The following is a 21024-nucleotide window of genomic DNA, read 5'->3' as shown; positions in this document are numbered from 1 at the left end:
GTGTTTATAAGCAATTCTCCTAAATGATGAATTACAACTGAGAAAGCCTATTTCATTCCTGAAAAATCAGCTATACTATATACAGTGTCCATTATTTATTTGTCCAGTGCAGAAGAAGAAATCCAATTGGTTTTGTCACTTTTTATCACCATATGGATCTATTTCCAGCAACAAAAGAACTACTTTGGTTTTCAGAATTACATATATACACAAAATACAAAAATTGATAAAATAGTGTGTTTATTACAGGAATAAGATGCTTCTGAATTTCTAAAGAACAGAGTTTAATTATGGTTCAAGACAGACTGAACAATGCTTTTCATTCAGTGCTTTTCACTGTTATGCAACAACAGTTTTATTTAACACTATCATATAAATTTTAGATAAACAGAACCCTTTGTAAATTATTAGCTACCCATATTCAGAATGACTCCTGAAATTTTTAGGTTAATTTTAAGGAGGCAAAGACCTTTAATGAGTAGGACATACTTTAGCACAATCTCATAGATCCTTAAAGTTATTGAAATGTGAGGGTAATTTTGCCAGATAGACACCTGAAAGTCTTTCAGAGCACCAGCCTTAAAATTTATATTCATGGACACTTTCATGGGTCTTACCAGTTGGACAAAGGTCTGAACTGTCGTAGAAGGTGAAATAGGAGGTCTTGTCAAAGTACTTCAAGACACATTGCCATGACAGTCATTGGTGTATAAATCAAAATACATCAATTGCAAAATTCCACAGTTATGAAATCACTGTTTTAAAGAAGTGCTGAATTGTATTTGTAACTTCTAGTTTTAATATGTTTTCATAAAGACGAGATGACATTCAACAGCTGACATTCAGATGACATTCAACAGACCCCCAGGACCTGGGGGTCCTGGTGGACAACAGGATGACCATGAGCCAGCACTGTGCCCTTGTGGCCAGGAAGGCCAATGGCATCCTGGGGTGTATTACAAGGGGGGTGGGTTAGTAGATCGAGAGAGGTCCTCCTTCCCCTCTACTCCACCCTGGTGAGACCACACCTGGAATATTGTGTCCAGTTCTGGGCCCCTCAGTTCAAGAAGGACAGGGAACTGCTGGAGAGGGTCCAGCGTAGGGCAACAAAGATGATTAAGGGAGTGGAGCATCTCCCTTATGAGGAAAGGCTGAGGGAGCTGGACCTCTTTAGCTTGGAGAAGAGGAGACTGAGGGGTGACCTTATTAATGTTTATAAATATATAAAGGGTGAGTGCCACGAGGATGGAGCCAGGCTCTTCTCAGTGGCAAACAATGATAGGACAAGGGGTAATGGGATCAAGCTGGAACACAAGAGGTTCCACTTAAATTTGAGAAAAAACTTCTTCTCAGTAAGGGTGACAGAACACTGGAACAGGCTGCCCAGGGAGGTTGTGGAGTCTCCTTCTCTGGAGACATTCAAAACCCGCCTGGACATGTTCCTGTGCGACCTCACCTAGGCGTTCCTGCTCCAGCAGGGGGATTGGACTACATGATCTTTTGAGGTCCCTTCCAATCCCAAACATACTGTGATACTGTGATAATCATTAAGTAATTTTTTTTGTTACTACAGCTACCACATCAAGTTCAAAACCTTTTGTTATCAAGGCAGACCCATTATATCTGTACAAAGTTGTTTGTCTAATTAGTTTAATCTTACATATACATAGTCTGAGTCCTAAACTTTGCATGTATAGTTTAAATTTGTGAGGCATTTCTAATTTGTTAAGTAATAAACAAATGCTAAGATACACTTCATTAATCTATATGATAGCTTTCATGGCTCATTCAAAATTCTTGATCCAAAACACTTAAACAATCCAGATACCTGCAATAAGATGAATTGCAGAGGAATGGAGAATTGAACAAGATCTACCCTTTCTGTAAACACTGTGCCTCTGATCTACCAACAGTGAAACCACTAGAGCAGTAGTACGCCAAGACTGACTTCTTTTCAGATGATGCACATGTAATCTGTACGGAGATTCTCCTGGATAAGACTCATTCTGTGTAGCAGACCAAGTTGCAGAAGTCAATGATGGCATGGGATCCAGAAGGGCAAGGAGAAACAGACACAAATACGGATTTTTGTTTCCAAATATTTCATCTACAATTTACACATCCCAACTCCCAAGAAAAATTTCTTGACTTCAGTCAAGTCCAGAAAAGGTGATCTGCTGACATTCAAATACTGAGTTTTGTAATTTGCCGGCAATCAGATGGGAGAAATCTGGATGTGCATCAAACTTTATAGTGAGCTGACCTGGCAGCCAGGGAACAGCAAGCTGTAGGTTATTGTAATTAGCAAAGAGTATTCTGCGAAATCTCCTAGGACACAAAATTAGAACTGGTTCATTTTTAAACAAAATAAGAGGAATTTCATGTGGACAATTTGATGACTACATTCGACTTTCAGTTGTTAGCAGATTTTTCAGGGATGAAAATAAGCAGACTACAGATGGGGAAAACATTGGAGCTGGCTCAGCAGGGTTAATTCTGGCATGATGCTGCATTACTAGTCAGCTGCAGTGCCTCAGCACCACACTCCAGGGACCAGAGTAATTGTGCATGGAGCTGGCAGGGAGTCAGGAGCTTTGCTAGCTCCTGATCAGCATTAGCCATTCTAAATAAAGCTCAGCTCTACATAGACAAATGTAGGTGACTCCACATGATCCCATCCTCATCAGTACCCTGGAGTTTCTTTCCCCATGGAGCATGCTCTTCTCTGATTTAAAGAAAAAAAAAAAAAAAAGAAAAAAAGGAAGTGACTACTAGCAAAAGATTTTGTCTGAAGATGTCCCACTCCAGTTTCAGCCCTTCTCTACACATTTCCCTTGTCCCAAAGCACATACAAGGAAAGGAGGTTAAACAAATAAACCTGTAGACAAAAGCAGACCCTATGAATCGTCACAAGAGCACAAATAAAAACCCACAATAATTTATTTTTTTTTAATGTGCATTTTGTGTGCCTGTTACTATAGAGGGAAAACATTTCATTATAATGAGAACAGTTGTAACCATTACTGAGCATTCCTGAAGTTTATAGTATACACCAGGGAACATTTCCAGGGACACAGAACCCCTACACAGAAATAAAGAGAAACTAGATAAACAATTCACTAGAATAACATCCTGTGATGAGGTAAAGTGGGGAAAGTAAAAATAAAACAGGGACCAAATTAAGACATTGTCACAACTATACAGGACCAAAATCTACCAGATTGCTAGATGATATACTAAAAACTTAAAGAATTAATCTGAACTGGACTATAATGAACGTAAATTAGCATCAGCAGGGGAAAAACTGCAGTACTTCTCAGGTCTGAAGGGCACCTCTATGAGCTCTAAAAGGTCACCATATTGTTAGATTATACAAGAAAGTTTGTACTATATCTGAAATGATAACTACAGAGCCCATTTTGTGGTATGAAGACCTACATTTTTCTCATATCAGTAGATTTGCAGAGTGTAATGTGAAGATATTTTATTTCCAACATTACAGAGATACAGGAACTTTTGATGTTGAAGAAAATTTTGAGAGACTTTCTAGGGGCATGTCATCAGCCAAGCCTTGCAGTACCGCATTTCCAAACCTTTAGATCAAAAAGACAGTGAGAACAGATCAGGCAAGACGCGAGGAAGAAAAAGCAGGGCAGGGGCAGGATTTTTTCCCACATCTATTAATTTTTTGTAGCCAGAACTATTTTACATGAATTGACCCATAATGTGATCTTGTAGATATTGCTCACTATTTCAGACTATTGATCCAAACTACAATCAGCTGAAAGCTATGGAAACAGTCTTTAATAATTAATTTAAATATACCTGCAAGACAGACTCTCATTTCTTTCTTCCTTCACTCATCTCAAGTCATATCAAATCTTCTATCTTCACATAGAATCCGACACAGAACCCATCCTATAGCAATGCACAGTGTAAACATAAAAGACAAGGGTAGCTAGGACAAACTGTGCTTACCACAGCTACATGGCACAGCTAACGACTCAAGGTTTCAGAGGAAGGCCTCCAAGTCGCACTGCTGAAATCAAGTCACTTCAGAGTACCTGCACAATCTGATTGTTAATGAGAAATAGCTTTCCTTAAGAATGTCAGCAGCACCACTACCCACTGTCAAAAAACTAAGCTACAGTTGGCTCACCATTTTTAGTGTATTTATATATACACATTAATGATGGGAGTCTAGTAAAATTTTTAAGCTCAAGTGTCTCATTGCTGATAATTATTTAAAATGTTGTTAGGAAGAAGTTACTGTTGCACAGTTTCACCAAAAGATTATGCAAAATCTATTCCAAAAAACATACATAAAAATTAGATCACAGATATTACTTACACTGCCAAGGTGCACTGAGCTATCTCAAGTAGAGAAAGAGAAGGAAGTTGCTATGTGGTCTAGTTAGTTAAAACTGAGCAAGAAGCTGAATTGCAACACTTGTAACAGATGCACAGTACTTTTGTCTCTGATTTTCCACAAAGCATTTTACTTTAACAGCAAAATACTGAAAACAAATTTGTTTGCAATGATGTCTCTGTGCTTCATAAGACTTGCAGGTACAATTCCCACTCTCCTCTATAAGCCATCCTCCTCAGCTAACCTGGTGAGAGGAGCCATCCATACAGATGACTGTAAAAATACTTTGGGTTGAACAGTGGTACATAACATATAATAGGAATACAAAAATCCATAATCCTTTCATACCCGTGAGAGTGAGAAAGACACCCAGAACAATATGCAGCATCTTTAAAGTATTTATTTGGGCCTACAATACAGGCAGGTGCTGAAGAAAAGGCCAACAGTCAAATTCTCTGAGTTACTTTATGCAAATTCATCTAGGTGAGACACAAAATTCAAACCAACTATCATTTTACTTATACCTAAAGAACTATCAGTACTGAAATGCAAGTTCCACAGTGCCACTGAAATGCAATTCAAGCAAGAAAATAAGCTATCAGGCTTTTTCAGCATCTGAATCCTCTTTGTCTAAAAATAAATAAATAAATAAATATTTTTAGAAGTTAACTTTATTTATGCAACTCAGAGCTAAAAGACATCAACAGAAGCTACAGAAATTACATTCCTGCAGTTACAGCGAAAAAAAAAGAAAAATCTTAGGCAGTGAACAGATGCCTAAGCACCAAATGAACTGGGAATTGAACAGATGTTATTCTTATAAAGGTAGAACAAAACCAGGAAAACATATGTAGAAATTATTTCAAATAGATTGCCTTCCAATTGTCACTTGTTGTATCTATTTACTCATTTAGCTAGTATCCCAAAAATTATTCCAAACATTGCGAAGGTCAAAGGCAAGGGCAGCTTGGTGGTTCAGGAGCAGCACTGCTGTAGACGTGGATGATAGACTGGGACCCCAGCCCAGTTCTTCCTTTCCAAACCAAACACAGCCATGCACACTCCCCTTGTTCAGAGTTTATTTTGTACAGTAAATCAAAGCTTCTATAACTGCCAAATTCCAGAACACAGCCACAAGCACTCTGTGATTCAGCTTGAACGTATTGATTTCCCCAATCTACTATGAATATCTATTGCAAACATTTCAGCTTATCCATTATACAAGCTTAATAGTCAACCCATAAACTTTTTTCCTTTTTTTGATGATGCAGCCTTTATTTCATGTTTTAAGTAAAAAAAATGCAAACATGCAGCATCATATTCTATACCTTTCTTCATTCCACTTATTTCATGAGGTCTAAAGGGATTATGAATGACTTATTATTCTACTCATCCCACAATTCAATGACTACAACCAAATAGGTTTCTGCCCTGAAACACCCCTACATCAAGTTTTGTTTCCTCTAGGTTTGATGTTATCGGCTTTAGAAAATAAGTAAATTCTCATAAAATAAGGGATGCAAGCTCCATCAGCAGCTTTCCCATGTGACTTTTTTTTGTTAACACACTGGGAAGGGGAAAAAACAAAAGAGAGAGAGAACAGTGAAGGTCAGTAACTGAAAACCAGCTGGATTATTAAAGTAGCTCGAGATTTCCAGGACAAAAAAAGAATCTGGTGCAATGAAAAAGGCAGATGCTTTGGATATAGAGAGAATATAGAAAAAGATAGAGTGTGGAAAAATATTTTCTTAAACAAAGTAAACCACAGATTCTAATGTAAGAAATACACAAAACCTACATCATCTCAGCTCTGCCAAAAATTATTTGTTGTTCATCCTGATACCAACTGGCAGCATTTTTAAATCTTAGGCATTAGTTTCATTGATGTTTATTTCCATAAATGAACAGACAAGATACTACAGGATAGAACAGGAGATGAGCTTGAAGAGCACCAGCGACTTTAAGACACATATTATGTGTGCCCACAGCTGTACCACACAGTAAACACATAAGTCATCTCAATCCAACATTATTCAGTATAGCACTAACACTAATAGCATCAATAGCATGAACATAACAACATACACAGCAAATTTACACCCAGATCTTTGCAGTCTTGCTTTTATGCATCCATATATTACATTTTTCCAAAACAAATCCAACTCGTTTACAATTCCCTTGAAAAACAGAGAACCTCAACTATGTTCTTTTAAAAATACAGTGAAAAATAAACTGTGTAGATCAACAACTGATATTCTGAAGTTTTACAATTATTTCCAAAATTAAATTAGATAATGGCAATATTATCATCTAAATCAATACACAATGAAATGCTCAGAAACTTTTCCCACTAGACACCACCGTACCACACTTCCTACAGCTGGTAGAAACTTCTGACTGAACATAGGGTTTATCAGAAAATGCCAGTTAATTGGATATAAAGAGTTTTGTGCTGGCACCTCTGATTATGGACATCCTGGTGAAGCCACCCTCCCTACTGCAGCACGAGTGCTCTGCTTGAAGATCTGGAGCACAGCACCTTGAAGCCGTGAGCTGCAGCCCTGCTCTCAAAGTCACAGAAGAGAATTTAAAAGCCCTAAGACTGCCCGGGTAACTTGAAGCTCTCAAGACATCTTCAGCTTCACAGAATTGCCTTGCTTAGTGTCAAGGAGCTCGGAAAGGCTTCTACCAGCCAGCAGCTCTCAGAGCTCAATAGCTGCTTGCAGTAAGGAGCCCCCATCCAAGTGGGGTCTACTTTCACACCCTAATCAAGGATCTTAGAAAATCTGATAATACAGATTAGAACTGACTGTATGTTCAAAAAGAAAAATTACATCCTCAGAACTAGAAATCCCAAAATGGAAGCTGCTGGAGTACTGATTAGAAAGTGAATATCATATAACATCATGCAGAAATCAACTAAGATGCTACATTTCTATTTGCTGTATGGTAGTTATACAATAAAGTTTGCTATTACAGCTGTCATTCCAGAGTATCTTTCAACTGATTATCTCCTATAAACATAAAACATGGTTAAATCACTCACTAATATGTAATGCTAACAGAAAATAATCCATATTCCTAAATCAGACATAGTGAGCTTTTGGCACATAACCCTGTTTTGCAACAGGCTACTGCTAGCAGGACATACTTGTAACTGATAAATCTGTCACACTGTTCTTAAACAGGCCTTCATGAAAGGGAAGAATCACCATAATTACTAATCTGTCCTTTCTCATTCATGCAGAAAGAACTAAAATCCGGTGTTGCAAGAGAAGCTGTTTAATTGGGGAGAAAGGTGTTTTGGAAGCAATTGGCACAGCTGACCCTGTTCCTGCATTGATTCACCTACTCCTATATTTATACAGTCCTAAAATTACATTCAGCCCTTTGAAGGCAACTGTGAGGCTGATGTGGCCCCCGGTAAAAATGAGTTTGACACCCCTGCCTTAGAGAATTTCTGTGCTACATTTCAGGACCACCGAGAAACCCAGGCTCAAATGCTTACTGAAACAACTAGTTCTAAACTTACATTTATTTTTTTTTTTTATAGATAAAGAAATGATTATGAGTTTACTTCACCTTTAAGAGATGTCACAGTGAAGCCTCAAGTAGCTCTTTAAATTTTTAGCTCCACATTTTTAGCATGCTCTATACAAGCCAGATCCCCCTGCACTCTCGGAATTTCTATAACGTCAACCCAGTACCTTTCCATTGCTTTTAAGAGGCAACAGCCAAATTTTAATATCAGAATCCTATTACAGTTATGTAAATTAAGTCAATTTGTCCTTCCTTCAATTAAACATGTTAATTTCCCAGGAGACTCAACACCATTTTCTTCAGTTTTCATGCCATTGTCACACAGTACGCTGTAGCCTTAAAAAGAATTAATAAAGTTTCTGGTCTTACAGACCCTGCCTGTGACAGTAAACCTCATGTAACTCAACTCACTGAAATTCAAAGATATACTCAGATAAGAAAATTTCTTGGACCCCTACATACAAGAACACAACCTTGGTGTTCCATAGTTATGATACATGCCAGACAACAACTCTCTTGCAACCAGACAGCAGAATTAGGACTCCCAATACAAAAGGCACTTAGCTCATGAATTATTACACTTCTACATAGCCATTCTTACCTCCTTCTGTTTTATAATGTTCAGTTATATTTGCCTAAATATTAGATTACAATAGAACTACATATATATAGACAATCACACGTTATTAATAGACTAAATCTGTATGAAACCTAAGCCATATTTTGTCATTACTGAGATTCACTAATTTGATTTTGATAAAAGGTATTTAACAATTTGCCTAATTTCTTCAGCAGAAGAAACCATGCATCTGTTAAAATTTTTAAAACAAAAATATAAACACAATTTCCATGAATTTTTACAGACTTGCCGAATTTAAAGCACAAATCATTAGGGCTGAATAAGAAACATAAGATTTGCCATATAGTTCATGGTGATAGTTACTGTCCTTATTGACAAATGGCACTACCAAATACTTCAAAGGGAGATCACAGTAACATACTAAGCCTGGAAAATTACAGAAGACTGTCTGTATATTTTCCTTAGCTGCATTAGTTGATAATTAGCTGATGCTCAGAAGAATTTAACCATTTCATTCTTGTTGGGTTTTTTTAAGCATTGTCCTTTTCACAAGGTTACCTTTTATTCAGACTCTTCTTGTTTGACTCTATATGAAAGTGAGCAAGTTGTTTCTCCCAGGTTATCCAAATCTTGCCACATCTACTAATCACTTCTGTTGCCCTTTCTCTGAGTCATATCTATTTCTGCACTCTTTATCTTCTAAGTTACCTGGACTTGATTTCAGGGGATTAAGTACTATTCATTCATAGAAGAGAACAGCATTCTAGAACAGCTTCTGTTCTCTTGTGACATTAACTGTGCATCTTTACATTATTGGCATTTTGAGCACTCAGGCTCAGTGAGCATTAATCAACGTATCACCACTAGAACATATGGGCCTTCCTCCCAAATAATCACAGTTTATTTAGAAAAAGCATGGTTAGCCAAAATAATTCCTTCTCTTGTGCATTAGTCAATAACAAGCTTTAGCTTTACTAGGTCCAGTACAAAGGGCCACATAAGGGCAACTTAAGACTGAAAACAAGGCTTGTTGTAAGTAAAAAGAGTAACAGGATATGAGTGCTTTTATAGCTACTATTCCTGAAGATACTCAAAAGTCTTCTCAAACTGACAATACGGTTGCTGTTGTAACTAATACATAAAGTACAACAAAGTTCCCAAAATCATTAACATTCAGTGACCTTATCTAAGTGTAACAACCCTATTTTCACAGTCAAATTCAATCCTGTTCTTACTTTATTCAAGAGCACCTTGTTCACAAACACCTTTGCTACAGAAACCTTCATAATACTGATCATTGATCCATTGTTCCTGCTTCCAGTGGGAAAGAACACTATGAAACTAAATTAATCTGTAGACTACTAGCCTGATTTTTTTCCAGACAAAGCAATAGTCTAAATGGTTGGGGATTTTTGTTTAGTTTTTGTTTGGTTTTAATAAGAAGCATTTTTTCCCTTAAAATTTAAATGTATTCTGGTAGACCACTGACACGTAATTCAGAATCTGGCATTTGAATATGACTCTTCCTTATTAAGTGCTTTTCACTCAGCATTCTTAAAGCCTTCATACGCATTGACAAATTAACCTTTCGAACACTCAGAATTAACTGCATTTATAGAGGAGAAATACAAGTAAGAAGGAGATAAGAGTTTTGCCCAGCGTGACTCAGCAAGGCAGTGAGAATTTCAAGCACCAAACCCTGATATTCCCATTCTTAGTCACGATGTATCACTTTCAGACCTTTCTCTACAGAGTTTACAGCTATTTTTTCAGGTTTACATCAGAATATAATACTAAATAATGCAGTATAATTGTTATACTTACTACTGCCTGTATAATTGTAAAACAAACCAAGACAAACCTGAAAAACAATACAGGACAGTGATATGTATTGCTGAACTTAAACGGGTTACAAATCAGCTTTTGAATGCAAGAGTGCTTCTTTGTAAGAGATTACACAACCAGTAGAACAAATTAAAGACTTCTCTTAAAAGGCAAGCATTGTTTTTCTCAATGTACATCGTGATGTGCATTTCCACTGTCACAAAACTGTTGGAAAACTGCAAGAACTGTATGGCAATTTAACATCTTTTCCCTAGTAATACAGTTATAACTTGTGTTTTATGTAGCTCATGTAGATGAGTGACAAGTGTCTTTCCAAGGGACATTTACTTCAGTGGTTACATTAATTCTTGTAAAATATAAATTGACCCAACCATACAGAAATAAAAAGTTGAACAAAACTATTTTTTTCCTAAGAAACAGAGAACTAATTAAAGACTTTTAATAAGCGATGCTCTGCAATGTCAAATGCACATATTAAACTGCTTTTACCTTCAGATTTTGACTGAAATGCCACTAAGAAATGTTTAATGAAATTAATGCTACTCTTGCCAAACACAGTGCTTTCAATCCACGTGGATTCACTTTAAATATGGATGCTTTCATTTTGGGATCACCACACCACAATCAGGCACGTCTAGGTAAATTACTGAGCTGAATTGGTTGGTTGGTTGGTTGGTTGTTTTTTTAAAAAAGTGGATACTATTTAAGACTTCCTGCTAATACTGTTTTCAAAAGACCAGGTAACCTCTCAACACTATATTTAGATTAACCAGCAATCAACATGAATATTGTTATTAGCTCAATCTTTTCAGCTCAGGAAGGACACTGCAGAAAACAAAAGCAATATTCACTACATGCACAGGGAAGGATGAATGGAATAACCCACTTTTAAAAGGGAAAAAAACAGAACAGGGAAATTCAATTAAATTGCATGACAGAAATAAAAACTAATAAAGCCATGTTTTCCATGTAATTAATCTGTGGGATTCATTGGAACACAAATATATCACAGCCAAAAAGAGTTAATATGAATAGTTTAGAGACTTGATATTTAAAAAGAACAGATTGAGCTCAGAGAGCAAGTAACAAGGAAAAAAGAGAAAAAAAAAAAAGACGCTATTTTCAGCAGACTCATATCTGCCTATTAAAATGGAATTTCTTTCATCATTTTCTAAGATTTCCAGTCTTGGGATTCCATGATCAAGCTGAAATCCTACCATATGCCACCTCTGAAAATACAGATCTCGAGCAAGTACTTCTCAGAAGGGCAGTATATAGAAGATTCTGTGAGAACCCTCAAAAACAGGAGAGCACTTCTACCTTCTGTCATACTGAATCAAGTAATATAATTCCAGTATTTTAAGAAAGATTCTTGTTTATGTGTTTTCCCATCCATATTCTGTTGTTTCTTATCCTGTATTCAAGATAAGGTATTCTCCTAGTGCACTGGGAAACTGCTCCACTAAAGAGGATTTCCAGAGCTACACATATACAAATGACATCAAGTTAAGCATTTCAAAAGAAAGTATTTAAACAGGTATCATTGCAAAGTAATTCTCTCGGATCAAAGAACATAAACTACAATGAAATATGACATATTAAAAAGCTGAAGCATCTTAGGATATCTATCTTCTACTGTTATTGTTACTTTACACCTGATCTGTGTCTCTGCAATATTTAATCACAAAAAATAGGTAAAATCAACAATTAAAACTTTCACTTATATGATGGGATTTTTCAGACCTGAACAATTTTCATTTTAATTATTTGCAAATGTAATGACCTGACTCGCATTTAAAAATAAATACTTTGAACAGCTTTAAATGGAGTATTATAAGACATTGAAATGGAGAGTTCAAAGATTTACAAAGGTCAGCGTGCAGATGATACCCAGATAATAACCACTTATATAATTGAGACAGTTAGTGTTATCACATTATTCCAGTTTATTCTATAAAAGTTTAGAATCATTTGTTTAGATCCCATGGCAAAAATCACAACATAATTCTTTATTGACTGCTTTGGAAATTGCTGAATTATAGTTCTCTTGCTCACAAATTTTCATTATATGCTTCAAGGCAAGATGCTAATTTGAAAAGCTGAAATTTCTGACTGAAAATATATTCCTACTACACTTAGAGAAAACAGATGTTATAATAGCTAAAACAAATTGGGTGGATAAACTATTTTTCACATTCATTTACTCTGTGCAAACATTACCCATATTTGATACTGCACATCACCATACTGCAGAACTTCATCAGTTCTACTGCAACCAGGGAGATCAAAGTTTGTGGGGTACCTGAGCAACATTTCACCTACGGATCAAAAAAACTCCACAGAAAACAAATAATACTCAGCAGTCCTGTTGGACATAGAATTGTTACTTGAAGAAGAAAACTCAGTACTGACTATGAAATGTGAGTATACTAATTGGTGACTAAAGGAGCTGTAAACAAAGTGGCTTGAAATTAATACTAAAGATTTTTCAGATATCTAATAATAATATTGTCATCTTAGAACTTCTGCTTGCACTGTACACAAGTTTGTCAGCTTCCAGGTACAGTCTAGACTTGATGTAAAAGATATATGAATAATATACATGCAAACAATTTAGCAGAATATCTAGCAAAGGGAAAGCAGAAATATGACAGAGTAATAGGCAAATGCAAAATCTAGGAAAAAAAAAAAAAACTCTACAAGTGTGTGTATATATGGAATCACAGAACAGAATCATAGAATGGTTAAGACTGGAAGGGACCTGAGGGAGCTCTCTGGTCCAACCGCTGCTCAGGCCCAGGCTAATGCTAGGCCAAGGTGCTTGGGGTCTTGGCCACTTATGTCCCAAATCTCCAAGGATAGAGATCCCACAACTGTTCTAAGTGTCTGTTCCAGTGTTAAACACCATCATTGTGAGGATTTTTTTTTCCTTAGATTTAACTGGAACTTCCCCTACTATAACACATCAGCTCTTGTCCTTTCACTGAGCCTGTCTGAGAGAAGTCTTGATCCATCTTCACTATGATCACCCATCAGGTAGCTGAAGATGGCACTTCATTTCCCTCAGCCTCCTCCAGGAAAAACAAACTGAGCTCTCACAGCCTCTTCTTGCACACAGTATATGCATCAACACAAATACTCAAATTCTGCAACTTTAAAGCACCACAAGAGTTAGCAGAGTTCATCAGCAGGAAGTAACATGGTAGCTCAGAACTCCAGCTGAGCTACATCCAAATAAAACAAGAAAACTATACAATTTACTCTTATTAAAGATGAAAGAGGAAACAGAATGGTCACATAACAAAACACATCACAATAACCACATAAGCTAAGGATATACCTTTCATTAATGAGTACAGGATGGAAAAATAGCATTTAAAATATGCTAGAGAACTCATTATGAATTCAAGGATTATTTAGAGACCTTTCAGAAGGGATGTCAGCGCTTAATAGAAAATAGGATCTCGTGAAGAATTAATCAGGATACTCACATGAAGGTGATTTAGCAGTCTGATTAAAGGATGTCCTTTTATACAGCACTGTCCAGTGCAACCTGAAATAACCTGACCAATGAAATTTTGTACCACTTACTCTGAAGTATTAGATGACTGAGTCAAGAAACAATAATCATCCATTGTGTAGCAGTTTGCTAACCATGGATGTCTGCATTCAGCACTAAACAGCACATTATCAGAAAACTATTAGGAAGATAAATAAATTCTAAGAAACAAAAACCCAACATAGGATTAAAAAAAAAAAAAAAAACAAAACCAAACAAAAAACAAACAAACAAGTAGAGGGCACAAAACGAAGAACTGAATCACCGCATTCCAGTCTACAAATGTTCAAATACCATGGTGAAAGACAAGAATAAAATCACTTGGCATTCAAAAGTACAAAAAATGAGAGAATGAAGAAAAAAAAAAATCAAAATATAAACTACTGTCCACCTGTATTAGTTTTTATACTATCACTTCCCTCCTTCACTGTTTTAAACTCAGGTTACATCTTTATAAAATTTCATTTTAAATAAACTGTCCACAATTACATGTAAAAAGTATTTTACACTATAGGCATAGAAAGATAGCCATGATAGGTGTGGAAAGACAACAAATCTTCCCCAAGATCAAAGAGATCATTTTGCTACTAAAATAATAATTCCAATACTAGCTCTGAAATGCTATTACATCAGTGGCTACCACATCACTCTCAGAAGTGGAACATTCACTCAACACTAATCAGACTATATAGAAGAGAACTGCTACAAAGTCAGATGCTGGCTCAAAATGCTTGGACACTACTTGTTTTCTAGTTTTGATTACTAACAGAATCTATAAAATAAATAAAAGCATTCTGAAAAGCACCAAAGTAAAACAATGAGGGAAAATTAAAAACCACAGGAGAGAAGAAGAAAGGAAAACAAACAACAAGAAAAGCAACTAAAACAAATTTTAAAATATATTGATAAATGAATGTTTCTTCACCTTATAGTCTTTCAATGGAATTAGAACTAGCATGGAACCAAATAAACTTTATGCAATTTAATGCAATTAGCTAGGTTTAGATTCTGGATTTTTAAGGAAATGACCAAGTCTAGCATGGACTTTTTCATTTCCTATTTAGTACCTTATATCTGTAAAATTATTTCACGAGGCATGGGAAAAAAAAAAAACAATATTCACATAAAACTTTCCTGATCAAGAAAAACAATTGTATTGAATTATACATGTCATTAGAAATAACAGAGTAGTCATTAGACTAGTGATTAGAAATAAAGATTTATGTTTGCCTTTTGAAGTAAAATATAAGTAAAAACTTAAGGAATATAAAGTTTAGGGAACTTTAATATCTCTCACTCATTTAATTTCAATTTATTTTGCCAAGTTCTCTCAGTGTTAAGCTGAGAATTGTCCAATTTCAAACTCTTGCAGAAGGGTGGTTGAATTCACTATGATTTTTGTACAATTTCCTTGGTATCATATGTGATTTATTTGCTCAGACTAAAGTTTAAGATACTTCAACACATTAATTCTATTTCTTCTTCACACAGACTAGAAATATGATAAAGAGGGGGAAAAATCCAGAACCATGAAAAGAAATTGAGTTAAATTAGAGCAATGTCCCACAATGTGAAACCAAACAATCCATAACAAAACAAAACTTAAGTTTACAAAACAAGTAATGTAAGATATATACACATGCATAATTCATGGGATGGATACACTAAGAGGACCTGTAATTTCTGTTGTTAAATAAATAATGAGTTAGTAAAGCAATTATAATATGAGATCATGGAAGCAGCTTAAGTCCAAGTTAAATACTTCACTCGGTGACAGGAAAGCTCTGAGCATTTAGACGTATCTCATGTCTATGTGATGCCAGTCTTATTCTTTGCCATTTCTCCTATGCCAGCACAAGCATTGTCAATTGCAAAAAAAAACAGTTACAGTAAAAGCTTCAGTAGCAATATTTGTGGGCAATCTCCAGCTTTAAGTGTTAGCTATCCTTCTACATTATCAACTTCACTGTGCCCATCTTTCCTTCATTCTATATCTCTAGGCATCTAAGCAGAATCAGCAAAACATTGCTTTCACTGCAAGTAACAAGAAAGTAAATCTGTATTTTCAGAGAAGTGGGGTTCCCAAAAACTTCCATCAAAAAATTCCAAAAACGTAACGTTACCCTCCATGATCTAGGTGTTTAAGCATAATAATTCCTGTTCTTTTTTTTCACCTCTTGGTATTGTCTTCTGCAAGTCCAACTGTTCAATAACAACCTCAGCAGTTAAGTTGAAAATCCCGTCTAGATATATTCAAATGATTCCCTGATTTTGTCCATAGTTTTCTCACAGTCCTTAAGAGATATGAGAAAAAAAATCCTTACAGTTTTTTTATAATCATTACAGTTATTTGTTATCACTGAATTGGAAAACATGACCTGTTTTACCTTTCTTTGTAGGAATTTAAGCTGTTAGGCATCTGAATGCCACAGCAATACAAGAATTGATACATTTGTATAATATTTATTTCAATAAAATTAACAAAACCTTAACTATGGATATATCATACTTATATTATCCCTCTAAATAACCTGCTTGCTCTCTAGTTAATTAAAGTTACATTTCAAAACCATATTAACTTTTCATAGCTAACTGGCATCCATACTTCAGCTGCTGACATGATAAGCTAGAAGTTGCACCCATTTGTTTATCAGTTTCCCTTCCAGGGTCATTACTCAGTATTTTCTAAAAAGAAACAAAATGTACGAGTCTGTAATCCTCCTCTTATTAGTTAATAAAAAGCATTAAGTGCTATGAAAATATTGCCTATCTCTTTTATTAGAAAAACAATTAAATCCAGTTCCCCAGGCTCAACACTTCACAGGAGGTATGATGCCAGCAAGCACTACATTTTACCAAGTCTTTAAAAGGGTCATTAATCCTTCAGTCATGGATCTCAGACATTTAGGTCTAACTGCAACAAGCAGAAGCAAACACACAGCGCTCTCTTTCTTTCTTTCTTTGTAGCGATAGAAATATAGTAAATTCTTACGAGGCCAACAGCTAAAATTAGCATCTATTTAATCCACCTTCATCTGCCTGATTTTACAGACCCTCATTATTGTAATATTTTCACTTTCGTTGTTACACTGAATCAACTGAGATATTTCAAGGCAAGCACGGAAGTCCGTGAGGAGTGCTCCTTCTTTACAGTCACTTTTATATTCACCTAAACATTAAGTCTTCAGTAACCGTATTACCCCTTTTATCTGTTCAACAGTATAACTTGGGTCCTACATGACCAAGAAACGATTAAAAAAAAAAAAAAGGCAAACTGAATTTACTTGAATTAATTTGGTTCTACATCAAATCCACTTAAAACAGAGAGCATTATCCAAAGAAATGGTAGCCAATCCATACAGCCTTTTGTACACGGCTGTTACAGAAAGTAACCCGTAGCATCATCTACATATGCAGGAACCAAGCCTCTTTGTCCCTGCACCTGCTTTTCCTTATCTGAAGATACAGAAGATTAAGTTTTTGTGAATTTTTGACCATGATAACAAAGATTTTAATCCTTAATGCTAGAGATAAAAAAAAAAAAACTTTGTAACAATAATTAGATTGTATTATTACATTAAATCTCAATGTGACCAAGCATATTAGAAAGATACTGCTTACCACCCTCACTGTATTTTAGATCATCAGCCCTACTCAGAACATTCTGACCTTTCAGAATTCAAAATCATTCCAAGAAGCACCCGAAATGGGGGAGCAAGTACACCTGACCTACGGAGGCACGATTTAATGATCAGTACTCAATGCAACACAACATCCACTTACAAGGACCATCCTTTTCACCTTAAAATAAGTCAATACTAAATAAACTGCGAAAACTGGGCGGCGGGGGCTGGCTATAGTACTGAGACGAGCCTGGAAGGCACCGGCTGAGCTCAGCCCCATCCCCGTTCACCTCTAACCGAGCCCCTTCGCCGCCGCCCCGCCGCACGCCCGGAGCTCGCACCGGCAGCCGCTTTACGCGTCCCCGGGCACGAAGCGCCGCCGGTCCCTGGGAAGCCCGGGGCAGCGCGCGCCGCCCGCAGCGGCCGCTAACGGCACCAACGGCTGCAGCGCGAGCTGCCGGCGGGCAGGAGCGGCCGCGCGGAGGATGGACGCCGCTCGCCGGGGGAGCGGGCACCGGCCGCCGCCGCTACGCGCCTCCGGGCCGCCTGGCCGGCGAACAGGCACCGGAACAGCTCGGTACGGGGCGAGGCAGAACGGGCAGAGCCGCCCGCAGACGGGGTGGGGTGAGGCGGACCCCGGGCGGAGGGAGCCAGCCGCAGACCGAGCGGGGACACCCAAGGACACGGACGGGCACAAGGACGCAGGGCAGGAGGGACGCGCTGAGGCGGCGGCACCCGGGAGGGGCACGCGGGGCGCTCTCGGCGCGCCCCTTACCTGGCAGTAGGTGCCGGTGACCCCCGCGGGGCAGGCGCAGCTGTAGGCGGCCGGCGGCTGGGGCGGCAGCAGCTGGAGGCGGCGGGGCGCGGCGGGGCCCCGGGCCGGCACCGACGAGCAGGTGCCGTTGTTGCGGCAGGGCTGGCTGAGGCAGGGGTCCCGGCCGGAGGGCGCGGCGGTGGCCGGCCCGGGAAGGCAGGCGCGGCGCTGGGCGAGGGCGAGCAGCAGCAGGAGGAGCGGGGCGGCTCGGGGCATGGCGGCGGGGCGTGCGGGTGCTGCTCCGCGGCGGGTACCGGCTGGGAGAGGATGGGATGGAAGCAGCGGCCGCCCGGCTGCTCCCTACCCCCGTTCCCCGGCAACGTGAGGGCGGGGACTGGGCGGGGAGGAGGCGCCAGCCGCGCCGCCGCGGACCGGCAGGGGGCAGCCGCCCGCCCGCAGCGCTCCGGGCCAGGGAGAGGTGGCAGCCGGGCGGGGTGAGCAGCGGCGGGCGGGGCGCGGCCGGGGTCAGCGAGGCCGGTTTTATTTCGTTCTTAGAGCCATGGCCGGGCTCAGGTCGGAGCGCACAGGGATGCGGCCCCAACCGCGCCCATCTTCCCTGGGCGTGGGAACGGCGGCCGGGCGGCGCCGAGCCGCGCGGGCACGGGGACCGGCGCTGCGCTGGAACGGGAGCGGTCCGGAGCCGCCAGGGCCCCCGGTTGGCGCGGCGGGAGTCAGGGACAGCGCAGCAGCGCTCGGCCGCTCAGCGAGCGCTGCCCTCGGTCAGACACACAGCCTGTCAGAGAAACTCCTCGTTCAGGAGACGTCAGCGTTTGCTGCTTCACAAGGGGAACGTGCTGATAATTGCTTTGAAATTGTATTAAGACCAAAGTAGCAGCAGATGAAAAGCATGAAAATTAATCTTGTCATTGCTCATACCGCAAAAAAAAGCTGTATATTTTCCCAACCAAGGTTACCTACGGCTGATTTTTTAAAGTAATTTATATTTTACCAGCCTTCTGGGGATTTTTTAACTGCCTCTAATTGGAACTAAGGTACAGGATCTGTAAATCAGTTAATGGACAGCAGGAAGATAATTCACATTCTCTGACCTTCTATTCATTTGCTTCAACAAAAGCGAAGTATTTAAATGTAACAACTTTTCACATCTCGGTCACAGGGTTGCAGGAGCACTGATGACAGCACCATGCTACACCTGATAAACCTTTGCACTTCACATACAGCTGAAACCTGTAGAAATAAATGGTGATGCTAATGGAACTGAAAATTCATCAGGGTTTCTAGGAGCCTGAACATGACCCCAGATCCCTACATCCAGGCTGAAGTGAGCTGTCACTGCTCCTCCAGCACCCCAGGAGCCCCATTTTCCCTCCCCCCCCCCCCCCCCCCCCCCCAACAGCAGCTGCCCCAGCTCCATCCACTGCCCCATCCTGGCCAGGGCTTGAGATCCAGACTGAGCCCTTCAGTCACACTGAGCTGACATACAGTAGGATCAAGCTTCCCCCCAGACAACAGTGGGTTCTAATGTTTAGTACAGCCTATAGGCACTGTGGTACCACCCACCACCCACCACCACCCACCACCACCACCCACAACAATTTAATGTCTTAGTTATATATATCTGAATTCGGTTGTTCATTTATTTTCCAGCTTCTTATGGTTATTTTTTCAATCAATACTTCTTCATCAGAGCCCTTCACATGTTGAGACAAAAAAAAACCTGCTGGACTGACCAGACCAGTTCATCTTTTCTGTAGTGATGGTTATCAAATGCTCTGGCACAGTGAAATCCAGGAACTTGGAAAACATTCTCGCAATTTTAAACTGAAATACTACTTAGTGTGATTTTTTTTGCAACTGTGAGAAACATTTTTATTCATTTGCTAAGCTTGTTCTTAAGAATGTAGTAGAAAGCAATAGCAAATGCCATGCCCATGTCAAGTTATGGTAACTGTTCATTCTATTCCATTCACAAGAGTTGTGGTCTTGTTCTACAAGAAAATAATTTGATTTGACATTATTTGTTCTTGGTAAGTCCACAGAAGCTTCTATTTGTGTCCTTGTTATCTTCCAAGTGCTTTGAAAGAACTTGTATATATATCCCAGGTTGCTGTGGCATTTGACATTAAAGTAGCTGGGCTGTAATTCTTTCCTTCTTCCTTCTCAGTAAAAATGTTTGTCCTTTCCCAGTCTCCTAGGACTTCACCCTTGTATACACATTGTCAAAGACAGATGTTAGTAACTAGCTTTGGCCAGTTCTCTATACCTCTTGGAGAACAAATCATCAGAACCAGACAATCTGAAAAGTGTTCTACTCTCCAACCTGACCCACCTTCCTTTCTGCTCAAACCTTCCTTTCTGCTCAAGCCCTTTTCCCGGCTGATGATGTGTTTACCAGCTGACCAACCTTCAGAACAAACAGCATGTCTGACTTGACTGCTTAAGTAGTGCCCCTATTTTTTAATTGTTCTTGGTACCCCAAAGGATTCAGTAATTCCACTGGAGTTCTGGTCTAGGTCTGATGCTTTTTAGTAGTAAGACAATATAGAAAATATTGGAAAAAGATAGCTTCAGGGCTAACAGCTAGATCAGATAATGAATTCTGTGAGGTAGTAGCATGGTATTTGAAGAAGAGAACAACTTTAAAAACAAGCTAGTCAACCAACAGAGTAGGACATAAACACAGTGTTCTGAGTCAGATTGGGCATAACTATATTACATGAGTTTCCTTAGCAT

General features: G+C 38.9%; 1 protein-coding gene across 2 annotated transcripts in view; it reads right to left on the bottom strand.

The window, feature by feature from the left end:
• The window catches only part of DNER (delta/notch like EGF repeat containing), a gene marked incomplete at its 5' end in the record, with an annotated part of 116180 nt that extends 97634 nt beyond the window's left edge, over positions 1-18546 (bottom strand). For both annotated transcript variants that reach the window (XM_082056366.1, XM_082056367.1), the window contains one exon: positions 18292-18546. In XM_082056366.1, coding sequence (XP_081912492.1) covers positions 18292-18546 — 255 coding nt within the window. The remainder of the gene's footprint in view (positions 1-18291) is intronic.
• Positions 18547-21024: the final 2478 nt, after the last annotated feature.

This window comes from Streptopelia decaocto, assembly GCF_964273445.1.
Source record: "Streptopelia decaocto genome assembly, chromosome: 6".
In the NCBI taxonomy this organism is placed as follows: Eukaryota; Metazoa; Chordata; class Aves; order Columbiformes; family Columbidae; genus Streptopelia; species Streptopelia decaocto.
The sequence above is the reverse complement of the archived record's forward strand: the minus strand, read 5'-3'. Positions and strand labels throughout refer to the sequence as shown.